At 50.3% G+C, this 18300-nt stretch overlaps 1 protein-coding gene across 1 annotated transcript in view; it reads left to right on the forward strand.

The window, feature by feature from the left end:
* The window catches only part of LOC137332621 (latent-transforming growth factor beta-binding protein 4-like), a 128732-nt gene that overhangs the window by 88300 nt on the left and 22132 nt on the right, over window positions 1-18300 (forward strand). Inside the window, exons 12-13 of the mRNA XM_067996582.1 lie at window positions 8310-8435; window positions 16286-16414. Coding sequence (XP_067852683.1) covers window positions 8310-8435; window positions 16286-16414 — 255 coding nt within the window. The remainder of the gene's footprint in view (window positions 1-8309; window positions 8436-16285; window positions 16415-18300) is intronic.

The following is an 18300-nucleotide window of genomic DNA, read 5'->3' on the forward strand; positions in this document are numbered from 1 at the left end:
GCTGCTCGACTGAAATCAGATCACTCAACAAAGACCAGAGGACAAACCCCAAACTTTGCCGGTCTGTGTAGGTCAGTAAAACATGGGGGTGCATAAACCCCCAGGGCCCGGATATCTGTAACCCCCCCCCACCGAACCCCTCGATTAGATTCCAGTCTGTAACTCACTCCCGGGTATCTGTTATTCTATATATAAACCCCCCCCGAACCCCTCGATTAGATTCCAGTCTGTAACTCACTCCCGGGTATCTGTTATTCTGTATATAAACCCCCCGAACCCCTCGATTAGATTCCAGTCTGTAACTCACTCCCGGGTATCTGTTATTCTATATATAAACTCCCCCGAACCCCTCGATTAGATTCCAGCCTGTAACTCACTCCCGGGTATCTGTTATTCTGTATATAAACCCCCCGAACCCCTCGATTAGATTCCAGTCTGTAACTCACTCCCGGGTATCTGTTATTCTATATATAAACCCCCCGAACCCCTCGATTAGATTCCAGTCTGTAACTCACTCCCGGGTATCTGTTATTCTATATATAAACCCCCCCGAACCCCTCGATTAGATTCCGGTCTGTAACTCACTCCCGGGTATCTGTTATTCTATATATAAACCCCCCCGAACCCCTCGATTGGATTCCAGCCTGTAACTCACTCCCAGGTATCTGTTATTCTATATATAAACCCCCCGAACCCCTCGATTAGATTCCAGTCTGTAACTCACTCCCGGGTATCTGTCATTCTATATATAAACCCCCCGAACCCCTCGATTAGATTCCAGTCTGTAACTCACTCCCGGGTATCTGTTATTCTATATATAAACCCCCCGAACCCCTCGATTAGATTCCAGTCTGTAACTCACTCCCGGGTATCTGTTATTCTATATATAAACCCCCCGAACCCCTCGATTAGATTCCAGTCTGTAACTCACTCCCGGGTATCTGTTATTCTATATATAAACCCCCCGAACCCCTCGATTAGATTCCAGTCCGTAACTCACTCCTGGGTATCTGTTATTCTATATATAAACCCCCCCGAAGCCCTCGATTAGATTCCAGTCTGTAACTCACTCCCGGGTATCTGTTATTCTATATATAAACCCCCCGAACCCCTCGATTAGATTCCAGTCTGTAACTCACTCCCAGGTATCCGTTATTCTATATATAAACCCCACCGAACCCCTCAATTAGATTCCAGCCTGTAACTCACTCCCGGGTATCTGTTATTCTATATATAAACCCCCCCGAACCCCTGGATTAGATTCCAGTCTGTAACTCACTCCCGGGTATCTGTTATTCTATATATAAACCCCCCCGAACCCCTCGATTAGATTCCAGTCTGTAACTCACTCCCGGGTATCTGTTATTCTATATATAAACTCCCCCAAACCCCTCGATTAGATTCCAGCCTGTAACTCACTCCCGGGTATCTGTTATTCTATACATAAACTCCCACGAACCCCTCAATTAGATTCCAGCCTGTAACTCACTCCCAGGTATCTGTTATTCTATATATAAACCCCCCGAACCCCTCGATTAGATTCCAGTCTGTAACTCAATCCCGGGTATCTGTTATTCTATATATAAACCCCCCGAACCCCTCGATTAGATTCCAGTCTGTAACTCACTCCCGGGTATCCGTTATTCTATATATAAACCCCCCCGAACCCCTCAATTAGATTCCAGCCTGTAACGCACTCCCGGGTATCTGTTATTCTATATATAAACCCCCCCGAACCCCTCAATTAGATTCCAGCCCGTAACTCACTCCTGGGTATCTGTTATTCTATATATCAACCCCCCGAACCCCTCGATTAGATTCCAGCCCGTAACTCACTCCCAGGTATCTGTTATTCTATATATAAACCCCCCGAACCCCTCGATTAGATTCCAGTCTGTAACTCACTCCCAGGTATCTGTTATTCTATAAATAAACCCCCCCCCCGAACCCCTCGATTATATTCCAGCCTGTAACTCACTCCCAGGTATCTGTTATTCTATATATCAACCCCCCGAACCCCTCGATTAGATTCCAGCCCGTAACTCACTCCCAGGTATCTGTTATTCTATATATAAACCCCCCGAACCCCTCGATTAGATTCCAGTCTGTAACTCAATCCCGGGTATCTGTTATTCTATATATAAACCCCCCGAACCCCTCGATTAGATTCCAGTCTGTAACTCACTCCCGGGTATCCGTTATTCTATATATAAACCCCCCCGAACCCCTCAATTAGATTCCAGCCTGTAACGCACTCCCGGGTATCTGTTATTCTATATATAAACCCCCCCGAACCCCTCAATTAGATTCCAGCCCGTAACTCACTCCTGGGTATCTGTTATTCTATATATCAACCCCCCGAACCCCTCGATTAGATTGCAGCCCGTAACTCACTCCCAGGTATCTGTTATTCTATATATAAACCCCCCGAACCCCTCGATTAGATTCCAGTCTGTAACTCACTCCCAGGTATCTGTTATTCTATAAATAAACCCCCCCCCCGAACCCCTCGATTAGATTCCAGCCTGTAACTCACTCCCGGGTATCTGTTATTCTATATATAAACCCCCCGAACCCCTCGATTAGATTCCAGTCTGTAACTCACTCCCAGGTATCTGTTATTCTATATATAAACCCCCCGAACCCCTCGATTAGATTCCAGTCTGTAACTCACTTCCGGGTATCTGTTATTCTATATATAAACCCCCCCCGAACCCCTCGATTATATTCCAGCCTGTAACTCACTCCCGGGTATCTGTTATTCTATATATAAACTCCTCCGAACCCCTCGATTAGATTCCAGCCTGTAACTCACTCCCAGGTATCTGTTATTCTATATATAAACCCCCCGAACCCCTCGATTAGATTCCAGTCTGTAACTCAATCCCGGGTATCTGTTATTCTATATATAAACCCCCCCGAACCCTCAATTAGATTCCAGCCCGTAACTCACTCCCAGGTATCTGTTATTCTATATATAAACCCCCCGAACCCCTCGATTCGATTCCAGTCTGTAACTCACTCCCGGGTATCTGTTATTCTATATATAAACCCCCCCCGAACCCCTCGATTATATTCCAGCCTGTAACTCACTCCCGGGTATCTGTTATTCTATATATAAACTCCCCCGAACCCCTCGATTAGATTCCAGCCTGTAACTCACTCCCAGGTATCTGTTATTCTATATATAAACCCCCCGAACCCCTCGATTAGATTCCAGTCTGTAACTCAATCCCGGGTATCTGTTATTCGATATATAAATCCCCCGAACCCCTCGATTAGATTCCAGTCTGTAACTCACTCCCGGGTATCCGTTATTCTATATATAAACCCCCCCGAACCCCTCAATTAGATTCCAGCCTGTAACGCACTCCCGGGTATCTGTTATTCTATATATAAACCCCCCTGAACCCCTCAATTAGATTCCAGCCCGTAACTCACTCCTGGGTATCTGTTATTCTATATATAAACCCCCCGAACCCCTCGATTATATTCCAGCCTGTAACTCACTCCCGGGTATCTGTTATTCTATATATAAGCCCCCCCGAACCCCTCGATTAGATTCCAGCCTGTAACTCACTCCCGGGTATCTGTTATTCTATATATAAACCCCCCCGAACCCCTCGATTATATTCCAGTCTGTAACTCACTCCCGGGTATCTGTTATTCTATATATAAACCCCCCGAACCCCTCGATTAGATTCCAGCCTGTAACTCACTCCCGGGTATCTGTTATTCTATATATAAACCCCCCCGAACCCCTCAATTAGATTCCAGCCTGTAACGCACTCCCGGGTATCTGTTATTCTATATATAAACCCCCCCGAACCCCTCAATTAGATTCCAGCCCGTAACTCACTCCTGGGTATCTGTTATTCTATATATAAACCCCCCGAACCCCTCGATTATATTCCAGCCTGTAACTCACTCCCGGGTATCTGTTATTCTGTATATAAACCCCCCGAACCCCTCGATTAGATTACAGTCTGTAACTCACTCCCGGGTATCTGTTATTCTGTAGAAAACCCCCCGAACCCCTCGATTAGATTACAGTCTGTAACTCACTCCCGGGTATCTGTTATTCTATATATAAACCACCCAAACCCCTCGATTAGATTCCAGTCTGTAACTCACTCCCAGGTATCTGTTATTCTATATATAAACCACCCAAACCCCTCGATTAGATTCCAGCCTGTAACTCACTCCCGGGTATCTGTTATTCTATATATAAACCCCCCCCGAACCCCTCGATTAGATTCCAGCCTGTAACTCACTCCCGGGTATCTGTTATTCTATATATAAACCCCCCCCGAACCCCTCAATTAGATTCCAGCCTGTAACTCACTCCCGGGTATCTGTTATTCTATATATAAACCCCCCCGAACCCCTCGATTAGATTCCAGCCTGCAACTCACTCCCGGGTATCTGTTATTCTATATATAAACCCCCCCGAACCCCTCGATTGGATTCCAGCCTGTAACTCACTCCCGGGTATCTGTTATTCTATATATAAACCCCCTGAACCCCTCGATTAGATTCCAGTCTGTAACTCACTCCCGGGTATCTGTTATTCTATATATAAACCCCCTGAACCCCTCGATTAGATTCCAGCCTGCAACTCACTCCCGGGTATCTGTTATTCTATATATAAACCCCCCCGAACCCCTCGATTAGATTCCAGTCTGTAACTCACTCCCAGGTATCTGTTATTCTATATATAAACCCCCCGAACCCCTCGATTAGATTCCAGTCTGTAACTCACTCCCAGGTATCTGTTATTCTATATATAAACCCCCCCGAACCCCTCGATTAGATTCCAGTCTATAACTCACTCCCAGGTATCTGTTATTCTATATATAAACCCCCCCGAACCCTTCGATTAGATTCCAGTCTGTAACTCACTCCCGGGTATCTGTTATTCTATATATAAACCCCCCCGAACCCCTCGATTAGATTCCAGTCTGTAACTCACTCCCGGGTATCTGTTATTCTATATATAAACTCCCCCGAACCCCTCGATTAGATTCCAGCCTGTAACTCACTCCCGGGTATCTGTTATTCTATATATAAACCCCCCCGAACCCCTCGATTAGATTCCAGTCTGTAACTCACTCCCGGGTATCTCTTATTCTATATATAAACCCCCCCGAACCCCTCGATTAGATTCCAGTCTGTAACTCACTCCCGGGTATCTGTTATTCTATATATAAACCCCCCGAACCCCTCGATTAGATTCCAGTCTGTAACTCACTCCCGGGTATCTGTTATTCTATATATAAACCCCCCGAACCCCTCGATTAGATTCCAGTCTGTAACTCACTCCCGGGTATCTGTTATTCTGTACAGAAACCCCCCGAACCCCTCGATTAGATTCCAGCCTGTAACTCACTCCCGGGTATCTGTTATTCTATATATAAACCCCCCCGAACCCCTCGATTAGATTCCAGCCTGCAACTCACTCCCGGGTATCTGTTATTCTATATATAAACCCCCCCGAACCCCTCGATTAGATTCCAGTCTGTAACTCACTCCCAGGTATCTGTTATTCTATATATAAACCCCCCGAACCCCTCGATTAGATTCCAGTCTGTAACTCACTCCCAGGTATCTGTTATTCTATATATAAACCCCCCCGAACCCCTCGATTAGATTCCAGTCTATAACTCACTCCCAGGTATCTGTTATTCTATATATAAACCCCCCCGAACCCTTCGATTAGATTCCAGTCTGTAACTCACTCCCGGGTATCTGTTATTCTATATATAAACCCCCCCGAACCCCTCGATTAGATTCCAGTCTGTAACTCACTCCCGGGTATCTGTTATTCTATATATAAACTCCCCCGAACCCCTCGATTAGATTCCAGCCTGTAACTCACTCCCGGGTATCTGTTATTCTATATATAAACCCCCCCGAACCCCTCGATTAGATTCCAGTCTGTAACTCACTCCCGGGTATCTCTTATTCTATATATAAACCCCCCCGAACCCCTCGATTAGATTCCAGTCTGTAACTCACTCCCGGGTATCTGTTATTCTATATATAAACCCCCCGAACCCCTCGATTAGATTCCAGTCTGTAACTCACTCCCGGGTATCTGTTATTCTATATATAAACCCCCCGAACCCCTCGATTAGATTCCAGTCTGTAACTCACTCCCGGGTATCTGTTATTCTGTACAGAAACCCCCCGAACCCCTCGATTAGATTCCAGCCTGTAACTCACTCCCGGGTATCTGTTATTCTATATATAAACCCCCCCGAACCCCTCGATTAGATTCCAGCCTGTAACGCACTCCCGGGTATCTGTTATTCTATATATAAACCCCCCCGAACCCCTCAATTAGATTCCAGCCCGTAACTCACTCCTGGGTATCTGTTATTCTATATATAAACCCCCCGAACCCCTCGATTATATTCCAGCCTGTAACTCACTCCCGGGTATCTGTTATTCTGTATATAAACCCCCCGAACCCCTCGATTAGATTACAGTCTGTAACTCACTCCCGGGTATCTGTTATTCTGTATATAAACCCCCCGAACCCCTCGATTAGATTACAGTCTGTAACTCACTCCCGGGTATCTGTTATTCTATATATAAACCACCCAAACCCCTCGATTAGATTCCAGTCTGTAACTCACTCCCAGGTATCTGTTATTCTATATATAAACCACCCAAACCCCTCGATTAGATTCCAGCCTGTAACTCACTCCCGGGTATCTGTTATTCTATATATAAACCCCCCCGAACCCCTCGATTAGATTCCAGCCTGTAACTCACTCCCGGGTATCTGTTATTCTATATATAAACCCCCCCGAACCCCTCGATAAGATTCCAGTCTGTAACTCACTCCCGGGTATCTGTTATTCTATATATAAACCCCCCCCGAACCCCTCAATTAGATTCCAGCCTGTAACTCACTCCCGGGTATCTGTTATTCTATATATAAACCCCCCCGAACCCCTCGATTAGATTCCAGCCTGTAACTCACTCCCGGGTATCTGTTATTCTATATATAAACCCCCCCGAACCCCTCGATTAGATTGCAGCCTGCAACTCACTCCCGGGTATCTGTTATTCTATATATAAACCCCCCCGAACCCCTCGATTAGATTCCAGCCTGTAACTCACTCCCGGGTATCTGTTATTCTATATATAAACCCCCTGAACCCCTCGATTAGATTCCAGTCTGTAACTCACTCCCGAGTATCTGTTATTCTATATATAAACCCCCTGAACCCCTCGATTAGATTCCAGCCTGCAACTCACTCCCGGGTATCTGTTATTCTATATATAAACCCCCCCGAACCCCTCGATTAGATTCCAGTCTGTAACTCACTCCCAGGTATCTGTTATTCTATATATAAACCCCCCGAACCCCTCGATTAGATTCCAGTCTGTAACTCACTCCCAGGTATCTGTTATTCTATATATAAACCCCCCCGAACCCCTCGATTAGATTCCAGTCTATAACTCACTCCCAGGTATCTGTTATTCTATATATAAACCCCCCCGAACCCTTCGATTAGATTCCAGTCTGTAACTCACTCCCGGGTATCTGTTATTCTATATATAAACCCCCCGAACCCCTCGATTAGATTCCAGCCTGTAACTCACTCCCGGGTATCTGTTATTCTATATATAAACCCCCCCGAACCCCTCGATTAGATTCCAGTCTGTAACTCACTCCCAGGTATCTCTTATTCTATATATAAACCCCCCCGAACCCCTCGATTAGATTCCAGCCTGTAACTCACTCCCGGGTATCTGTTATTCTATATATAAACCCCCCGAACCCCTCGATTAGATTCCAGCCTGTAACTCACTCCCGGGTATCTGTTATTCTATATATAAACCCCCCGAACCCCTCGATTAGATTCCAGCCTGTAACTCACTCCCGGGTATCTGTTATTCTATATATAAACCCCCCGAACCCCTCGATTAGATTCCAGCCTGTAACTCACTCCCGGGTATCTGTTATTCTATATATAAACCCCCCGAACCCCTCGATTAGATTCCAGCCTGTAACTCACTCCCGGGTATCTGTTATTCTATATATAAACCCCCCGAACCCCTCGATTAGATTCCAGTCTGTAACTCACTCCCGGGTATCTGTTATTCTATATATAAACCCCCCCGAACCCCTCGATTAGATTCCAGCCTGTAACTCACTCCCGGGTGTCTGTTACTCTTTATATAAACGACTATTTCTGGCCTGTTGCTCTCCTCCTTTTCCCTGTGTTATGGGTTTGTCTGAGGAGGAATTTCTGTGTGACCCAAAGTGGTGTTCGTGACCTTTGCCTTTTCAGATATCACCACCTGCGGGCTGAAGAATGGCGGCTGTGAGCACGTGTGCACTGAGCGAGGGGAGGGCGAGGTGCGGTGCAGCTGCCGGGACGGCTGGCAACTGAGCCGTAACCGCAAAACCTGCACAGGTGAGAGAGACGAGGGGTCCTCAGGATGGCAGGGAGTGCAGTGTGTCAAACCAGCACTGGTGGTGGTCACTCATTTCTCCGACGTGTTGTATATCAGTTAAAATCTGTGCTCGATACCGTGGAGAGGAAATTGATGCAAACAGGAACACCAGTGCACTGGTAACGTCAGGGGTCACTGTCTGTCTCCATCCCTGAGCCCGGCGTCAGCTGCGTTCAGGGCCCCCCAATATTGCAGGGGGTCCTACAAACCGGCCTCAGGCCCCTTATTTGAATATTCAAAGTGCTTCACGACTCGACTCGCAGGCCGGAGCCTGGGCCTCGGACCGGAGCCTCGAACCGGAGCCTCGGACCGCAGGCCGGAGCCTCGGACCGCAGGCCGGAGCCTCGGACCGCAGGCCGGAGCCTCGGACCGGAGCCTCGGACCGCAGGCCGGAGCCTGGGACCGCAGGCCGGAGCCTGGGCCTCGAACCGGAGCCTGGGACCGCAGGCCGGAGCCTCGAACCGGAGCCTCGGACCGCAGGCCGGAGCCTTGGACCGCAGGCCGGAGCCTCGGACCGCAGGCCGGAGCCTCGGACCGGAGCCTCGGACCGGAGCCTCGGACCGCAGGCCGGAGCCTCGGACCGCAGGCCGGAGCCTCGGACCGCAGGCCGGAGCCTCGGACCGCAGGCCGGAGCCTCGGACCGCAGGCCGGAGGCCGGGGCCTCGACTCGCAGGCCGGAGCCTCGACTCGCAGGCCGGAGCCTCGGACCGCAGGCCGGAGCCTGGGCCTCGGACCGGAGCCTCGGACCGCAGGCCGGAGCCTCGGACCGCAGGCCGGAGCCTCAGACCGCAGGCCGGAGCCTGGGCCTCGGACCGCAGGCCGGTGCCTCGATCCGAAGTGTGGCAGCAAATCCCGAACGCTCCAATCTTAAGAATATTTCTGCCTTTAGATACAAACATTTTTTTAAAACAGAAACTCTGTATTAAGTGGGACGCAATCCTCTGTTTAATTTAATTTAATTTTTGCCACCCAGCCCAGTACAGCCGCCCTTGCACGTGACCTCCAGCCTCCAACCGCCCCTCCCAATCAATCAGACTTTTTTCCCATCGCCCAATATTTTTATAACTAACGAACAAAAGTTTTACTTTACGAAATGGAAGAACGTGCTGATAGGGTGAGATGACGTAGGGAGGGAGGAGGCTCGTGTGGAGCATAAACACCGGGATAGACCAGTGGGGCCGAATGGCCTGTTTCTGTGCCGTACATTCTGTGTAAACCAGTGATTTGTTTTGAGGAAGAGTTCCATGGATGTGGAGACATGATGCAGTATTTGCGAGGCTCGTCCACTACACTCGAAGATAGGCGCGGGCTCGAGGGGCCAGACGGCCTACTCCTGCTCCTATTTCTTATGTTCTAAGGCAAGTTCCCGTATTCAGGTTATTAATTTCTTGAAAATGCTTGACATTAAATAAACGGTGTTGTGCAAAAAAGACCAAATTGCTCGTTGAGCTTGAAGTTTTCAAACTCTATTTGGGGGTTTTCTCTCCTCGAAACAGTAACTGTCAGAGTTGATGTTTCCTCCTGTGGGAGTCGAGGTGGATCTGGGCAACAGCCAGTGTGTCCAGTCACTGCCAGTTTCTGGGTAAGATTGGTGCTGATACAAACATCTGTCTGCCTGTAAATAATGTTCCAAAGGACCTCCAGATGTCAATCTCGGCATTCAGGTCTTTCCAGTGGAATTTTTTTTTATTCGTTCATGGGATGTGGGCGTCGCTGGCGAGGCCGGCATTTATTGCCCATCCCTAATTGCCCTTGAGAAGGTGGTGGTGAGCCGCCTTCTTGAACCGCTGCAGTCCGTGTGGTGAATTCTGTGTAATTCTGTGAAAGTGATCAAAGAGAATTTAAACACAGACAATTTTTTTAATGCCCCTTTGATTTTTCTCCCGGGCGTTGCTCGCAGCGATACCCTGGACATTAATCCTCAATCCCTGGAGATTCCAGCACGTTCGTAGACGGGAGTGAGGCATTTGATTGAAATAAAAGCTTGTCTGAGTGTTTGTGTCAGGGCAGCGGCCTCGATTTATAGAGGCACGTTCACCCCGTTTCACACACACTCACTCACACACACTCACACACACCCTCATACACACACTCACACTCACACTCACACTCACTCACACACACTCACACACACCCTCATACACACACTCACACTCACACTCACACTCACACTCACACACACTCACACTCTCACACACACACACACACACACACACACACACACACACACTCACACTCTCACACACACACACACACACTCACACTCACACACACACACAGCCTTTTTATTAACCTGGATTGTCGAGCTCCTGACAGGGTGGGTGTCAGCCAGCTCCGACTATTAGGGACCCCTCTCTGTCTCCTGGGCCTCTCTCGGGGTCCTGCCCTCAGTCTGTGTTGTACCGTTGAGCGACACAGGTGGACGGAGTCTGTTGGACACCTCTTCACCGCCTCGACACGGGGGAATGGCACGGCTACTCCGCCTGTCAGTGCTGGTCCTGCCAACCCCAGCGATCTTCAGGAGATGGGCCTGGGGCAGAGGCAGAGGGCCCACTGATGCCCCATTAGCAGCATTACATTAGTCTTGAGGCTAGCCCCAAGACTGTAAGGAAAGGGTTAATCAGACTGATTGCAGTCTGTTAATGTAATGCTGCTAATGAGCTTTCTTCATTTTGTAGTAATGTCAGCTTTTAGCCTTTGTTAAATAAGGAAGTTTGATTCTTAAATTGGAATATCTTAAGGTAGAAATCTACAACAATTCGAAGATTGGAACCACTGACTTAATGAGAAAAGTTAATAGGAGACCTGGGTAAAGAAAGGATTACTAACTTCAGCAGCACAGACACAGCACAGGCAGAAAAACTCCCTTTGTACCAAAGAAAGATTTAGTTTATTAGCTGGGAGGCCAAGAGGCCTGACTTAAGATAAACACCTGCCTGAGAAAGATTGCAAGTTATGGAGTGTGATTAAAGGGAGTTAGAACACAGATCCGAAGCTGCAAAATTTTAAAATTCTCATCCTTGTTTTCAAATCCCTCCATGGCCCTCGCCCCTCCCCTATCTCTGTAACCTCCCCCAGCCCTACAACCCTCCGAGATCTCTGCGCTCCTCCAATTCTGGTCTCTTGTGATTACCGATTTTAATCGCTCCACCATTGGCGGCCGTGCCTTCAGCTGCCTGGGCCCTAAGCTCTGGAATTCCCTCCCTAAACCTCTCCCCCTCTCTCTCCTCCTTTAAGACGCTCCTTAAAACCCACCTCTTTGACCAAGCTTTTGGTCACCTGTCCTAATATCTCCTTATGTGGCTCGGTGTCAAATTTTGTTTGATAATCGCTCCTGTGAAGCGCCTTGGGATGTTTTACTACATTAAAGGCGCAAAATAAATGCAAGTTTTTGTTGTGTGTGGGATCCCTGTATCATTCTACTGGGAGTGTACTATAGACCCCCAAACAGTCAGAGCGAGATAGAGGAGCAAATATAAAGGCAAATTTCTGAGAAGTGCAAAAACAGTAGGGCAGTAATAGGGGATTTCAACTACCCGAATATTAACTGGGATACAAACAGTGTGAATGGTATAGAGGGCGCAGAATTCTTAAATTGCATACAGGAGAATTGTTTAGCCAGTATGTAGCAAGCCCAATGAAAGGGGGGGGCAGTTCTGGATTTAGTTTTAGGAAATGAAGAGGGGCAGGTGGAAGGAGTAGCAGTGGGAGAGTATTTTGGTGGTAGTGATCATAATACAGTTAGTTTTAGCATAGTTATGGAAAAGGACCAAGACAGAGCAGGAGTTAAAGTTCTCAATTGGGGAAAGGCCAATTTTACTAAACTGAGAAGTCATTTAGCAGAAGTAAACTGGAAACAGCGACTTGAAGGTAAATCAGTGTCAGAGCAGTGGGAGACATTCAAAGGGGAGATTCAAGGGGTTCAGAGTAAACATGTTCCCACAAAGAAAAAGGGAGGGGCTGCCAAATCTAGAGCCCCCTGGATGTCGAGGAGCATTTGAGGAGATAACTAGTAGAATAGATAGGGGAGAACCAGTGGATGTGGTGTATTTGGATTTTCAGAAGGCTTTTGATAAGGTCCCACACATGAGGTTAGTGTGTAAAATTAAAGCACATGGGATTGGGGGGAATATACTGGCATGGATTGAGAATTGGTTGACAGAGAGTAGGAATAAACGGGTCTTTTTCGGGGTGGCAGGCAGTGACTAGTGGGGTACCGCAGGGATCGGTGCTTGGGCCCCAGCTATTCACAATATATATCAATGATTTGGATGAGGGAACGGAATGTAACATTTCCAAGTTTGCAGACAACACAAAACTGGGGTGGAATGTGAGCTGTGAGGAGGATGCAAAGAGACTCCAATGTGATTTAGACAAGTTGGGTGAGTGGGCAAGAACATGGCAGATGCAGTATAACGTGGATAAATGTGAGGTTATCCACTTTGGTTGTAAAAACAGAAAGGCACATTATTATCTGAATGGTGATAGATTGGGAAAAGGGGAGGTGCAACGAGACCTGGGTGTCCTTGTACACCAGTCGCTGAAAGCGAGCATTCAGGTGCAGCAAGCAGTTAGGAAGGTGAATGGTATGTTGGCCTTCATTGCAAGAGGATTTGAGTACAGGAGCAGGGATGTCTTACTGCAGTTATACAGGGCCTTGGTGAGACCACATCTGGAGTATTGTGTGCAGTTTTGGTCTCCTTATCTGAGGAAGGATGTGCTTGCCATGGAGGGAGTGCAACGAAGGTTGACCAGACGGATTCCTGGGATGGCAGGACTGACGTATGAGGAGAGATTGGGTCGACTAGGCCTATATTCACTGGAGTTTAGAAGAATGAGAGGAGATCTCATCGAAACATATAAGATTCTGACAGGACTAGACAGACTAGATGCAGGGAGGATGTTCCCGATGGCTGGGGAGTCCTGAACCTGGGGTCACAGTCTCAGGATACGGGGTATGCCATTTAGAACCGAGATGAGGAGAAATTTCTTCACTCAGAGGGTGGTGAACCTGTGGAATTCTCTACCACAGAAGGCAGTGGAGGCCAAGTCATTAGATGTATTCAAGAAGGAGATAGATATATTTCTTAATGCTAAAGGGATCAAGGGATATGGGGAAAAAGTGGGAACAGGGTACTGAGTTAGACGATCAGCCATAATCATTTTGAATGGCGGAGCAGGCCCGAAGGGCCGAATGGCCTAGTCTTGCTCCTATTTTCTATGTTTCTATAAGGTGATGAAGAAAAAGGAAGCCTATGATAGACACTGGGAACTCAATACTACGGAAAGCTTAGAGGAGTATACAAAGTGCCGGGGTGAAGTTATAAAGGAAATTAGGAAAGCAGAGGGAGGGCATGAAAAATATTAGCAGGTGAAATCAAAGAAAACCCAAAGATGTTTCATAAATACATAAACAGCAAGAGGATAACTAAGGAAAGAGTCGGGCCTATTAGAGACCAAAAAGGTAATCTATGTGTGGAGGCGGAAGATGTGGGGATGGTTCTTAATGAATACTTTGCATCTGTCTTCACAAAGGAGAGGGATGATACAGGGATTGTAGTTAAGGAGGAGGAGTGTGAAATATTGGATGGGATAAACATAGTGAGAGAGGAAGTATTAAGGGGATTAGCATCTTTGAAAGTGGATAAATCACCAGGGCCGGATGAAATGTATCCCAGGCTGTTAAAAGCCAGGGAGGAAATAGCGGAGGCTCTGACCATCATTTTCCAAACTTCACTGGATACAGGCGTGGTGCCGGAGGATTGGAGGACTGCTAACATTGTACCGTTGCTTAAAAAGGGAGCGAAGGATAGACCGAGTAATTACAGGCCAGTCAGTCTAACCTCGGTGGTGGGCAAATTATTGGAATCAATTCTGAGGGACAGGATAAACTGTTATTTAGAAAGGCACGGAGTGATCAAGGACAGTCAGCACGGATTTGTTAAGTGGAGGTCGTGTCTGACTAACTTGGTAGAATTTTTCACGGAGGTGACAAGGAGGATCGATGAGGGTAACGCAATTGATGTAGTCTACATGGATTTTAGCAAGGCTTTTGACAAGGTCCCACATGGCAGATTGGTCAAAAAAGTAAAAGCCCATGGGATCCAAGGGAAAGTGGCAAATTGGATCCAAAATTAGCTCAGTGGCAGGAAGCAAAGGGTAATGGTCGACGGGTGTTTTTGTGACTGGAAGGATGTTTCCAGTGGGGTTCCGCAGGGCTCAGTACTGGGTCCCTTGCTTTTTGTGATATATATTAATGATTTGGACTTAAACGTGGGAGCATGATTAAGAAATTTGCGGATGACACAAAGACAGGCCGTGTGGTTGATAGTGAGCAGGAAAGCTGTAGACTGCAGGAAGATATCAATGGACTGGTCAGGTGGGCAGAAAAGTGGCAAATGGAATTCAATCCGGAGAAGTGTGAGGTAATGCATTTGGGGAAAGCAAACAAGGCAAAGGAATAAACAATAAATGGGAGGATACTGAGAGGTGTAGAGGAAGTGAGGGACCTTGGAGTGCATGTCCACAGATCCCTGAAGGTAGCAGGACAGGTAGATAAGGTGGTTAAGAAGGCATATGGGATACTTTCCTTTATTAGCCGAGGCATAGAATATAAGAGCAGGAAGGTTATGCTGGAACTGTATAAAACACTAGTTAGGCCACAGCTTGAGTACTGTGTACAGTTCTGGTCACCACATTACAGGAAGGATGTGATTGCACTAGAGAGGGTGCAGAGGAGATTTACGAGGATGTTGCCAGGACTGGAGAATTTTAGCTATGAGGAAAGATTGGATAGGCTGGGGTTGTTTTCTTTGGAGCAGAGGAGGCTGAGGGGAGATTTAATTGAGGTGTATAAAATTATGAGGGGCCTAGATAGAGTGGATAGGAAGGACCTATTTCCCTTAGCAGAGAGGTCAATAACCAGGGGGCATAGATTTAAAGTAATTGGTAGAAGGATTAGAGGGGAGCTGAGGAGAATGTTTTCCCCCAGAGGGTGGTGGGGGTCTGGAACTCACTGCCTGAGAGGGTGGGAGAGGCAGAAACCCTCAACTCATTTAAAAAGTACCTGGATGTGCACCTGAAGAGCCGTGACCTGCAGGGCTACGGACCAAGTGCGGGAAAGTGGGATTAGGCTGGTGGCTCGTTTCTCGGCCGGCACGGACACGATGGGCCGAATGGCCTCCTTCTGTGCCGTAAACGTTCTCTGATTCTATGATTCTATTCCTGTACTGAGTGTGTGATCGCTGTCTCCTTTAATATAGAAGATTAAGGGGGAATCTAATTGAGGTGTTTAAGATGATTGAAGGATTTGATAGGGTCGATAGAGAGAAACTATTTCCTCTGGTGGGGGGAGTCCAGAACAAGGGGGCAGAACCTTAAAATTAGAGCCGGGCCGTTCAGGGGTGATGTCGGGAAGCATTTCATCACACAAAGGGGAGTGGAAATCTGGAACTCTCTCCCCCAAAAAAGGCAGTGGATACTGGGGGTCAATTGCAGCTTTCAAGACTGAGATTGATAGATTTTCATTGGGGAAGTGTATTAAGGGTTACAGAATCAAGGCAGGTAAATACAGATACAGATCAACTATGATCTAATAGAATGGCAGAACAGGCTCGAGGGGCTGAATGGCCTCCTCCTGTTCCCATGTTCTTTGTCTCGGTGTCAAATTTTGTTTGATAATCGCTCCTGTGAAGCCCCTTGGGACGTTTTACTGTTCAAGTCGCTATATAAATGCATGTAGTTGTTATGGTGGCAGTGAGAGGCACCTTGTCACATGGCCCCTGATGTTTCTCCCCCTCACGTTCTGCAGATGTGGACGAGTGTGGTGACTTCACGAACGGAGGCTGTCAGCAGGTGTGTAACAACTCCCCGGGGACGTTCAGCTGCAGCTGCTCGAGGGGCTTTCACACACGCACGGACGACAGGACCAAGTGTGAGCGTGAGTGAGGAGCAGGACTATCTGAGTCAGGTGGCACTAACACAGCGAGTCAGCAACGAGCAGAGGGAGCCCAGGGGGGGGGTGGAGAGAGGGAGCCCAGGGTGGGGTGGAGAGAGGGAGCCCAGGGGGGTGGAGAGAGGGAGCCCAGGGGGGTGGAGCAGAGAGAGCCCAGGGTTGGGGGGCAGAGGGAGCCCAGGGGGGGGTGGAGAGAGGGAGCCCAGGGGGGGGTGGAGAGAGGGAGCCCAGGGGGGTGGAGAGAGGGAGCCCAGGGGGGTGGAGCAGAGAGAGCCCAGGGTTGGGGGGCAGAGGGAGCCCAGGGGGGGTGGAGAGAGGGAGCCCAGGGGGGGGTGGAGAGAGGGAGCCCAGGGGGGTGGAGAGAGGGAGCCCAGGGGGGGGGTGGAGAGAGGGAGCCCAGGGGGGTGGAGCAGAGGGAGCCCAGGGGGGGTGGAGCAGAGGGAGCCCAGGGGGGTGGAGCAGAGGGAGCCCAGGGGGGGTGGAGCAGAGGGAGCCCAGGGGGGGTGGAGCAGAGGGAGCCCAGGGGGGGTGGAGAGAGGGAGCCCAGGGGGGTGGAGCAGAGGGAGCCCAGGGGGGGGTGGAGCGGAGGGAGCCCAGGGGGGTGGAGAGAGGGAGCCCAGGGGGGGGTGGAGAGAGGGAGCCCAGGGGGGTGGAGCAGAGGGAGCCCAGGGGGGGGTGGAGCGGAGGGAGCCCAGGGGGGTGGAGAGAGGGAGCCCAGGGGGGGGTGGAGCGGAGGGAGCCCAGGGGGGTGGAGCAGAGGGAGCCCAGGGGGGGGTGGAGCGGAGGGAGCCCAGGGGGGTGGAGAGAGGGAGCCCAGGGGGGTGGAGCAGAGAGAGCCCAGGGTTGGGGGGCAGAGGGAGCCCAGGGGGGGTGGAGAGAGGGAGCCCAGGGGGGGGTGGAGAGAGGGAGCCCAGGGGGGTGGAGAGAGGGAGCCCAGGGGGGGGGTGGAGAGAGGGAGCCCAGGGGGGTGGAGCAGAGGGAGCCCAGGGGGGGTGGAGCAGAGGGAGCCCAGGGGGGTGGAGCAGAGGGAGCCCAGGGGGGGTGGAGCAGAGGGAGCCCAGGGGGGGTGGAGCAGAGGGAGCCCAGGGGGGGTGGAGAGAGGGAGCCCAGGGGGGTGGAGCAGAGGGAGCCCAGGGGGGGGTGGAGCGGAGGGAGCCCAGGGGGGTGGAGAGAGGGAGCCCAGGGGGGGGTGGAGAGAGGGAGCCCAGGGGGGTGGAGCAGAGGGAGCCCAGGGGGGGGTGGAGCGGAGGGAGCCCAGGGGGGTGGAGAGAGGGAGCCCAGGGGGGGGTGGAGCGGAGGGAGCCCAGGGGGGTGGAGCAGAGGGAGCCCAGGGGGGGGTGGAGCGGAGGGAGCCCAGGGGGGTGGAGAGAGGGAGCCCAGGGGGGTGGAGCAGAGGGAGCCCAGGGGGGTGGAGAGAGGGAGCCCAGGGGGGTGGAGAGAGGGAGCCCAGGGGGGTGGAGAGAGCGAGCCCAGGGGGGTGGAGCAGAGGGAGCCCAGGGGGGTGGAGCAGAGGGAGCCCAGGGGGGTGGAGCAGAGGGAGCCCAGGGGGGGGTGGAGCGGAGGGAGCCCAGGGGGGTGGAGAGAGGGAGCCCAGGGGGGTGGAGCAGAGGGAGCCCAGGGGGGGTGGAGCGGAGGGAGCCCAGGGGGGTGGAGCAGAGGGAGCCCAGGGGGGGTGGAGAGAGGGAGCCCAGGGGGGTGGAGCAGAGAGAGCCCAGGGGGGGGTGGAGAGAGGGAGCCCAGGGGGGGTGGAGAGAGGGAGCCCAGGGGGGGGTGGAGAGAGGGAGCCCAGGGGGGTGGAGCAGAGAGAGCCCAGGGGGGGGTGGAGAGAGGGAGCCCAGGGGGGGGGTGGAGAGAGGGAGCCCAGGGGGGGG

This window comes from Heptranchias perlo, chromosome 2, assembly GCF_035084215.1.
Source record: "Heptranchias perlo isolate sHepPer1 chromosome 2, sHepPer1.hap1, whole genome shotgun sequence".
NCBI classification, from domain to species: Eukaryota; Metazoa; Chordata; class Chondrichthyes; order Hexanchiformes; family Hexanchidae; genus Heptranchias; species Heptranchias perlo.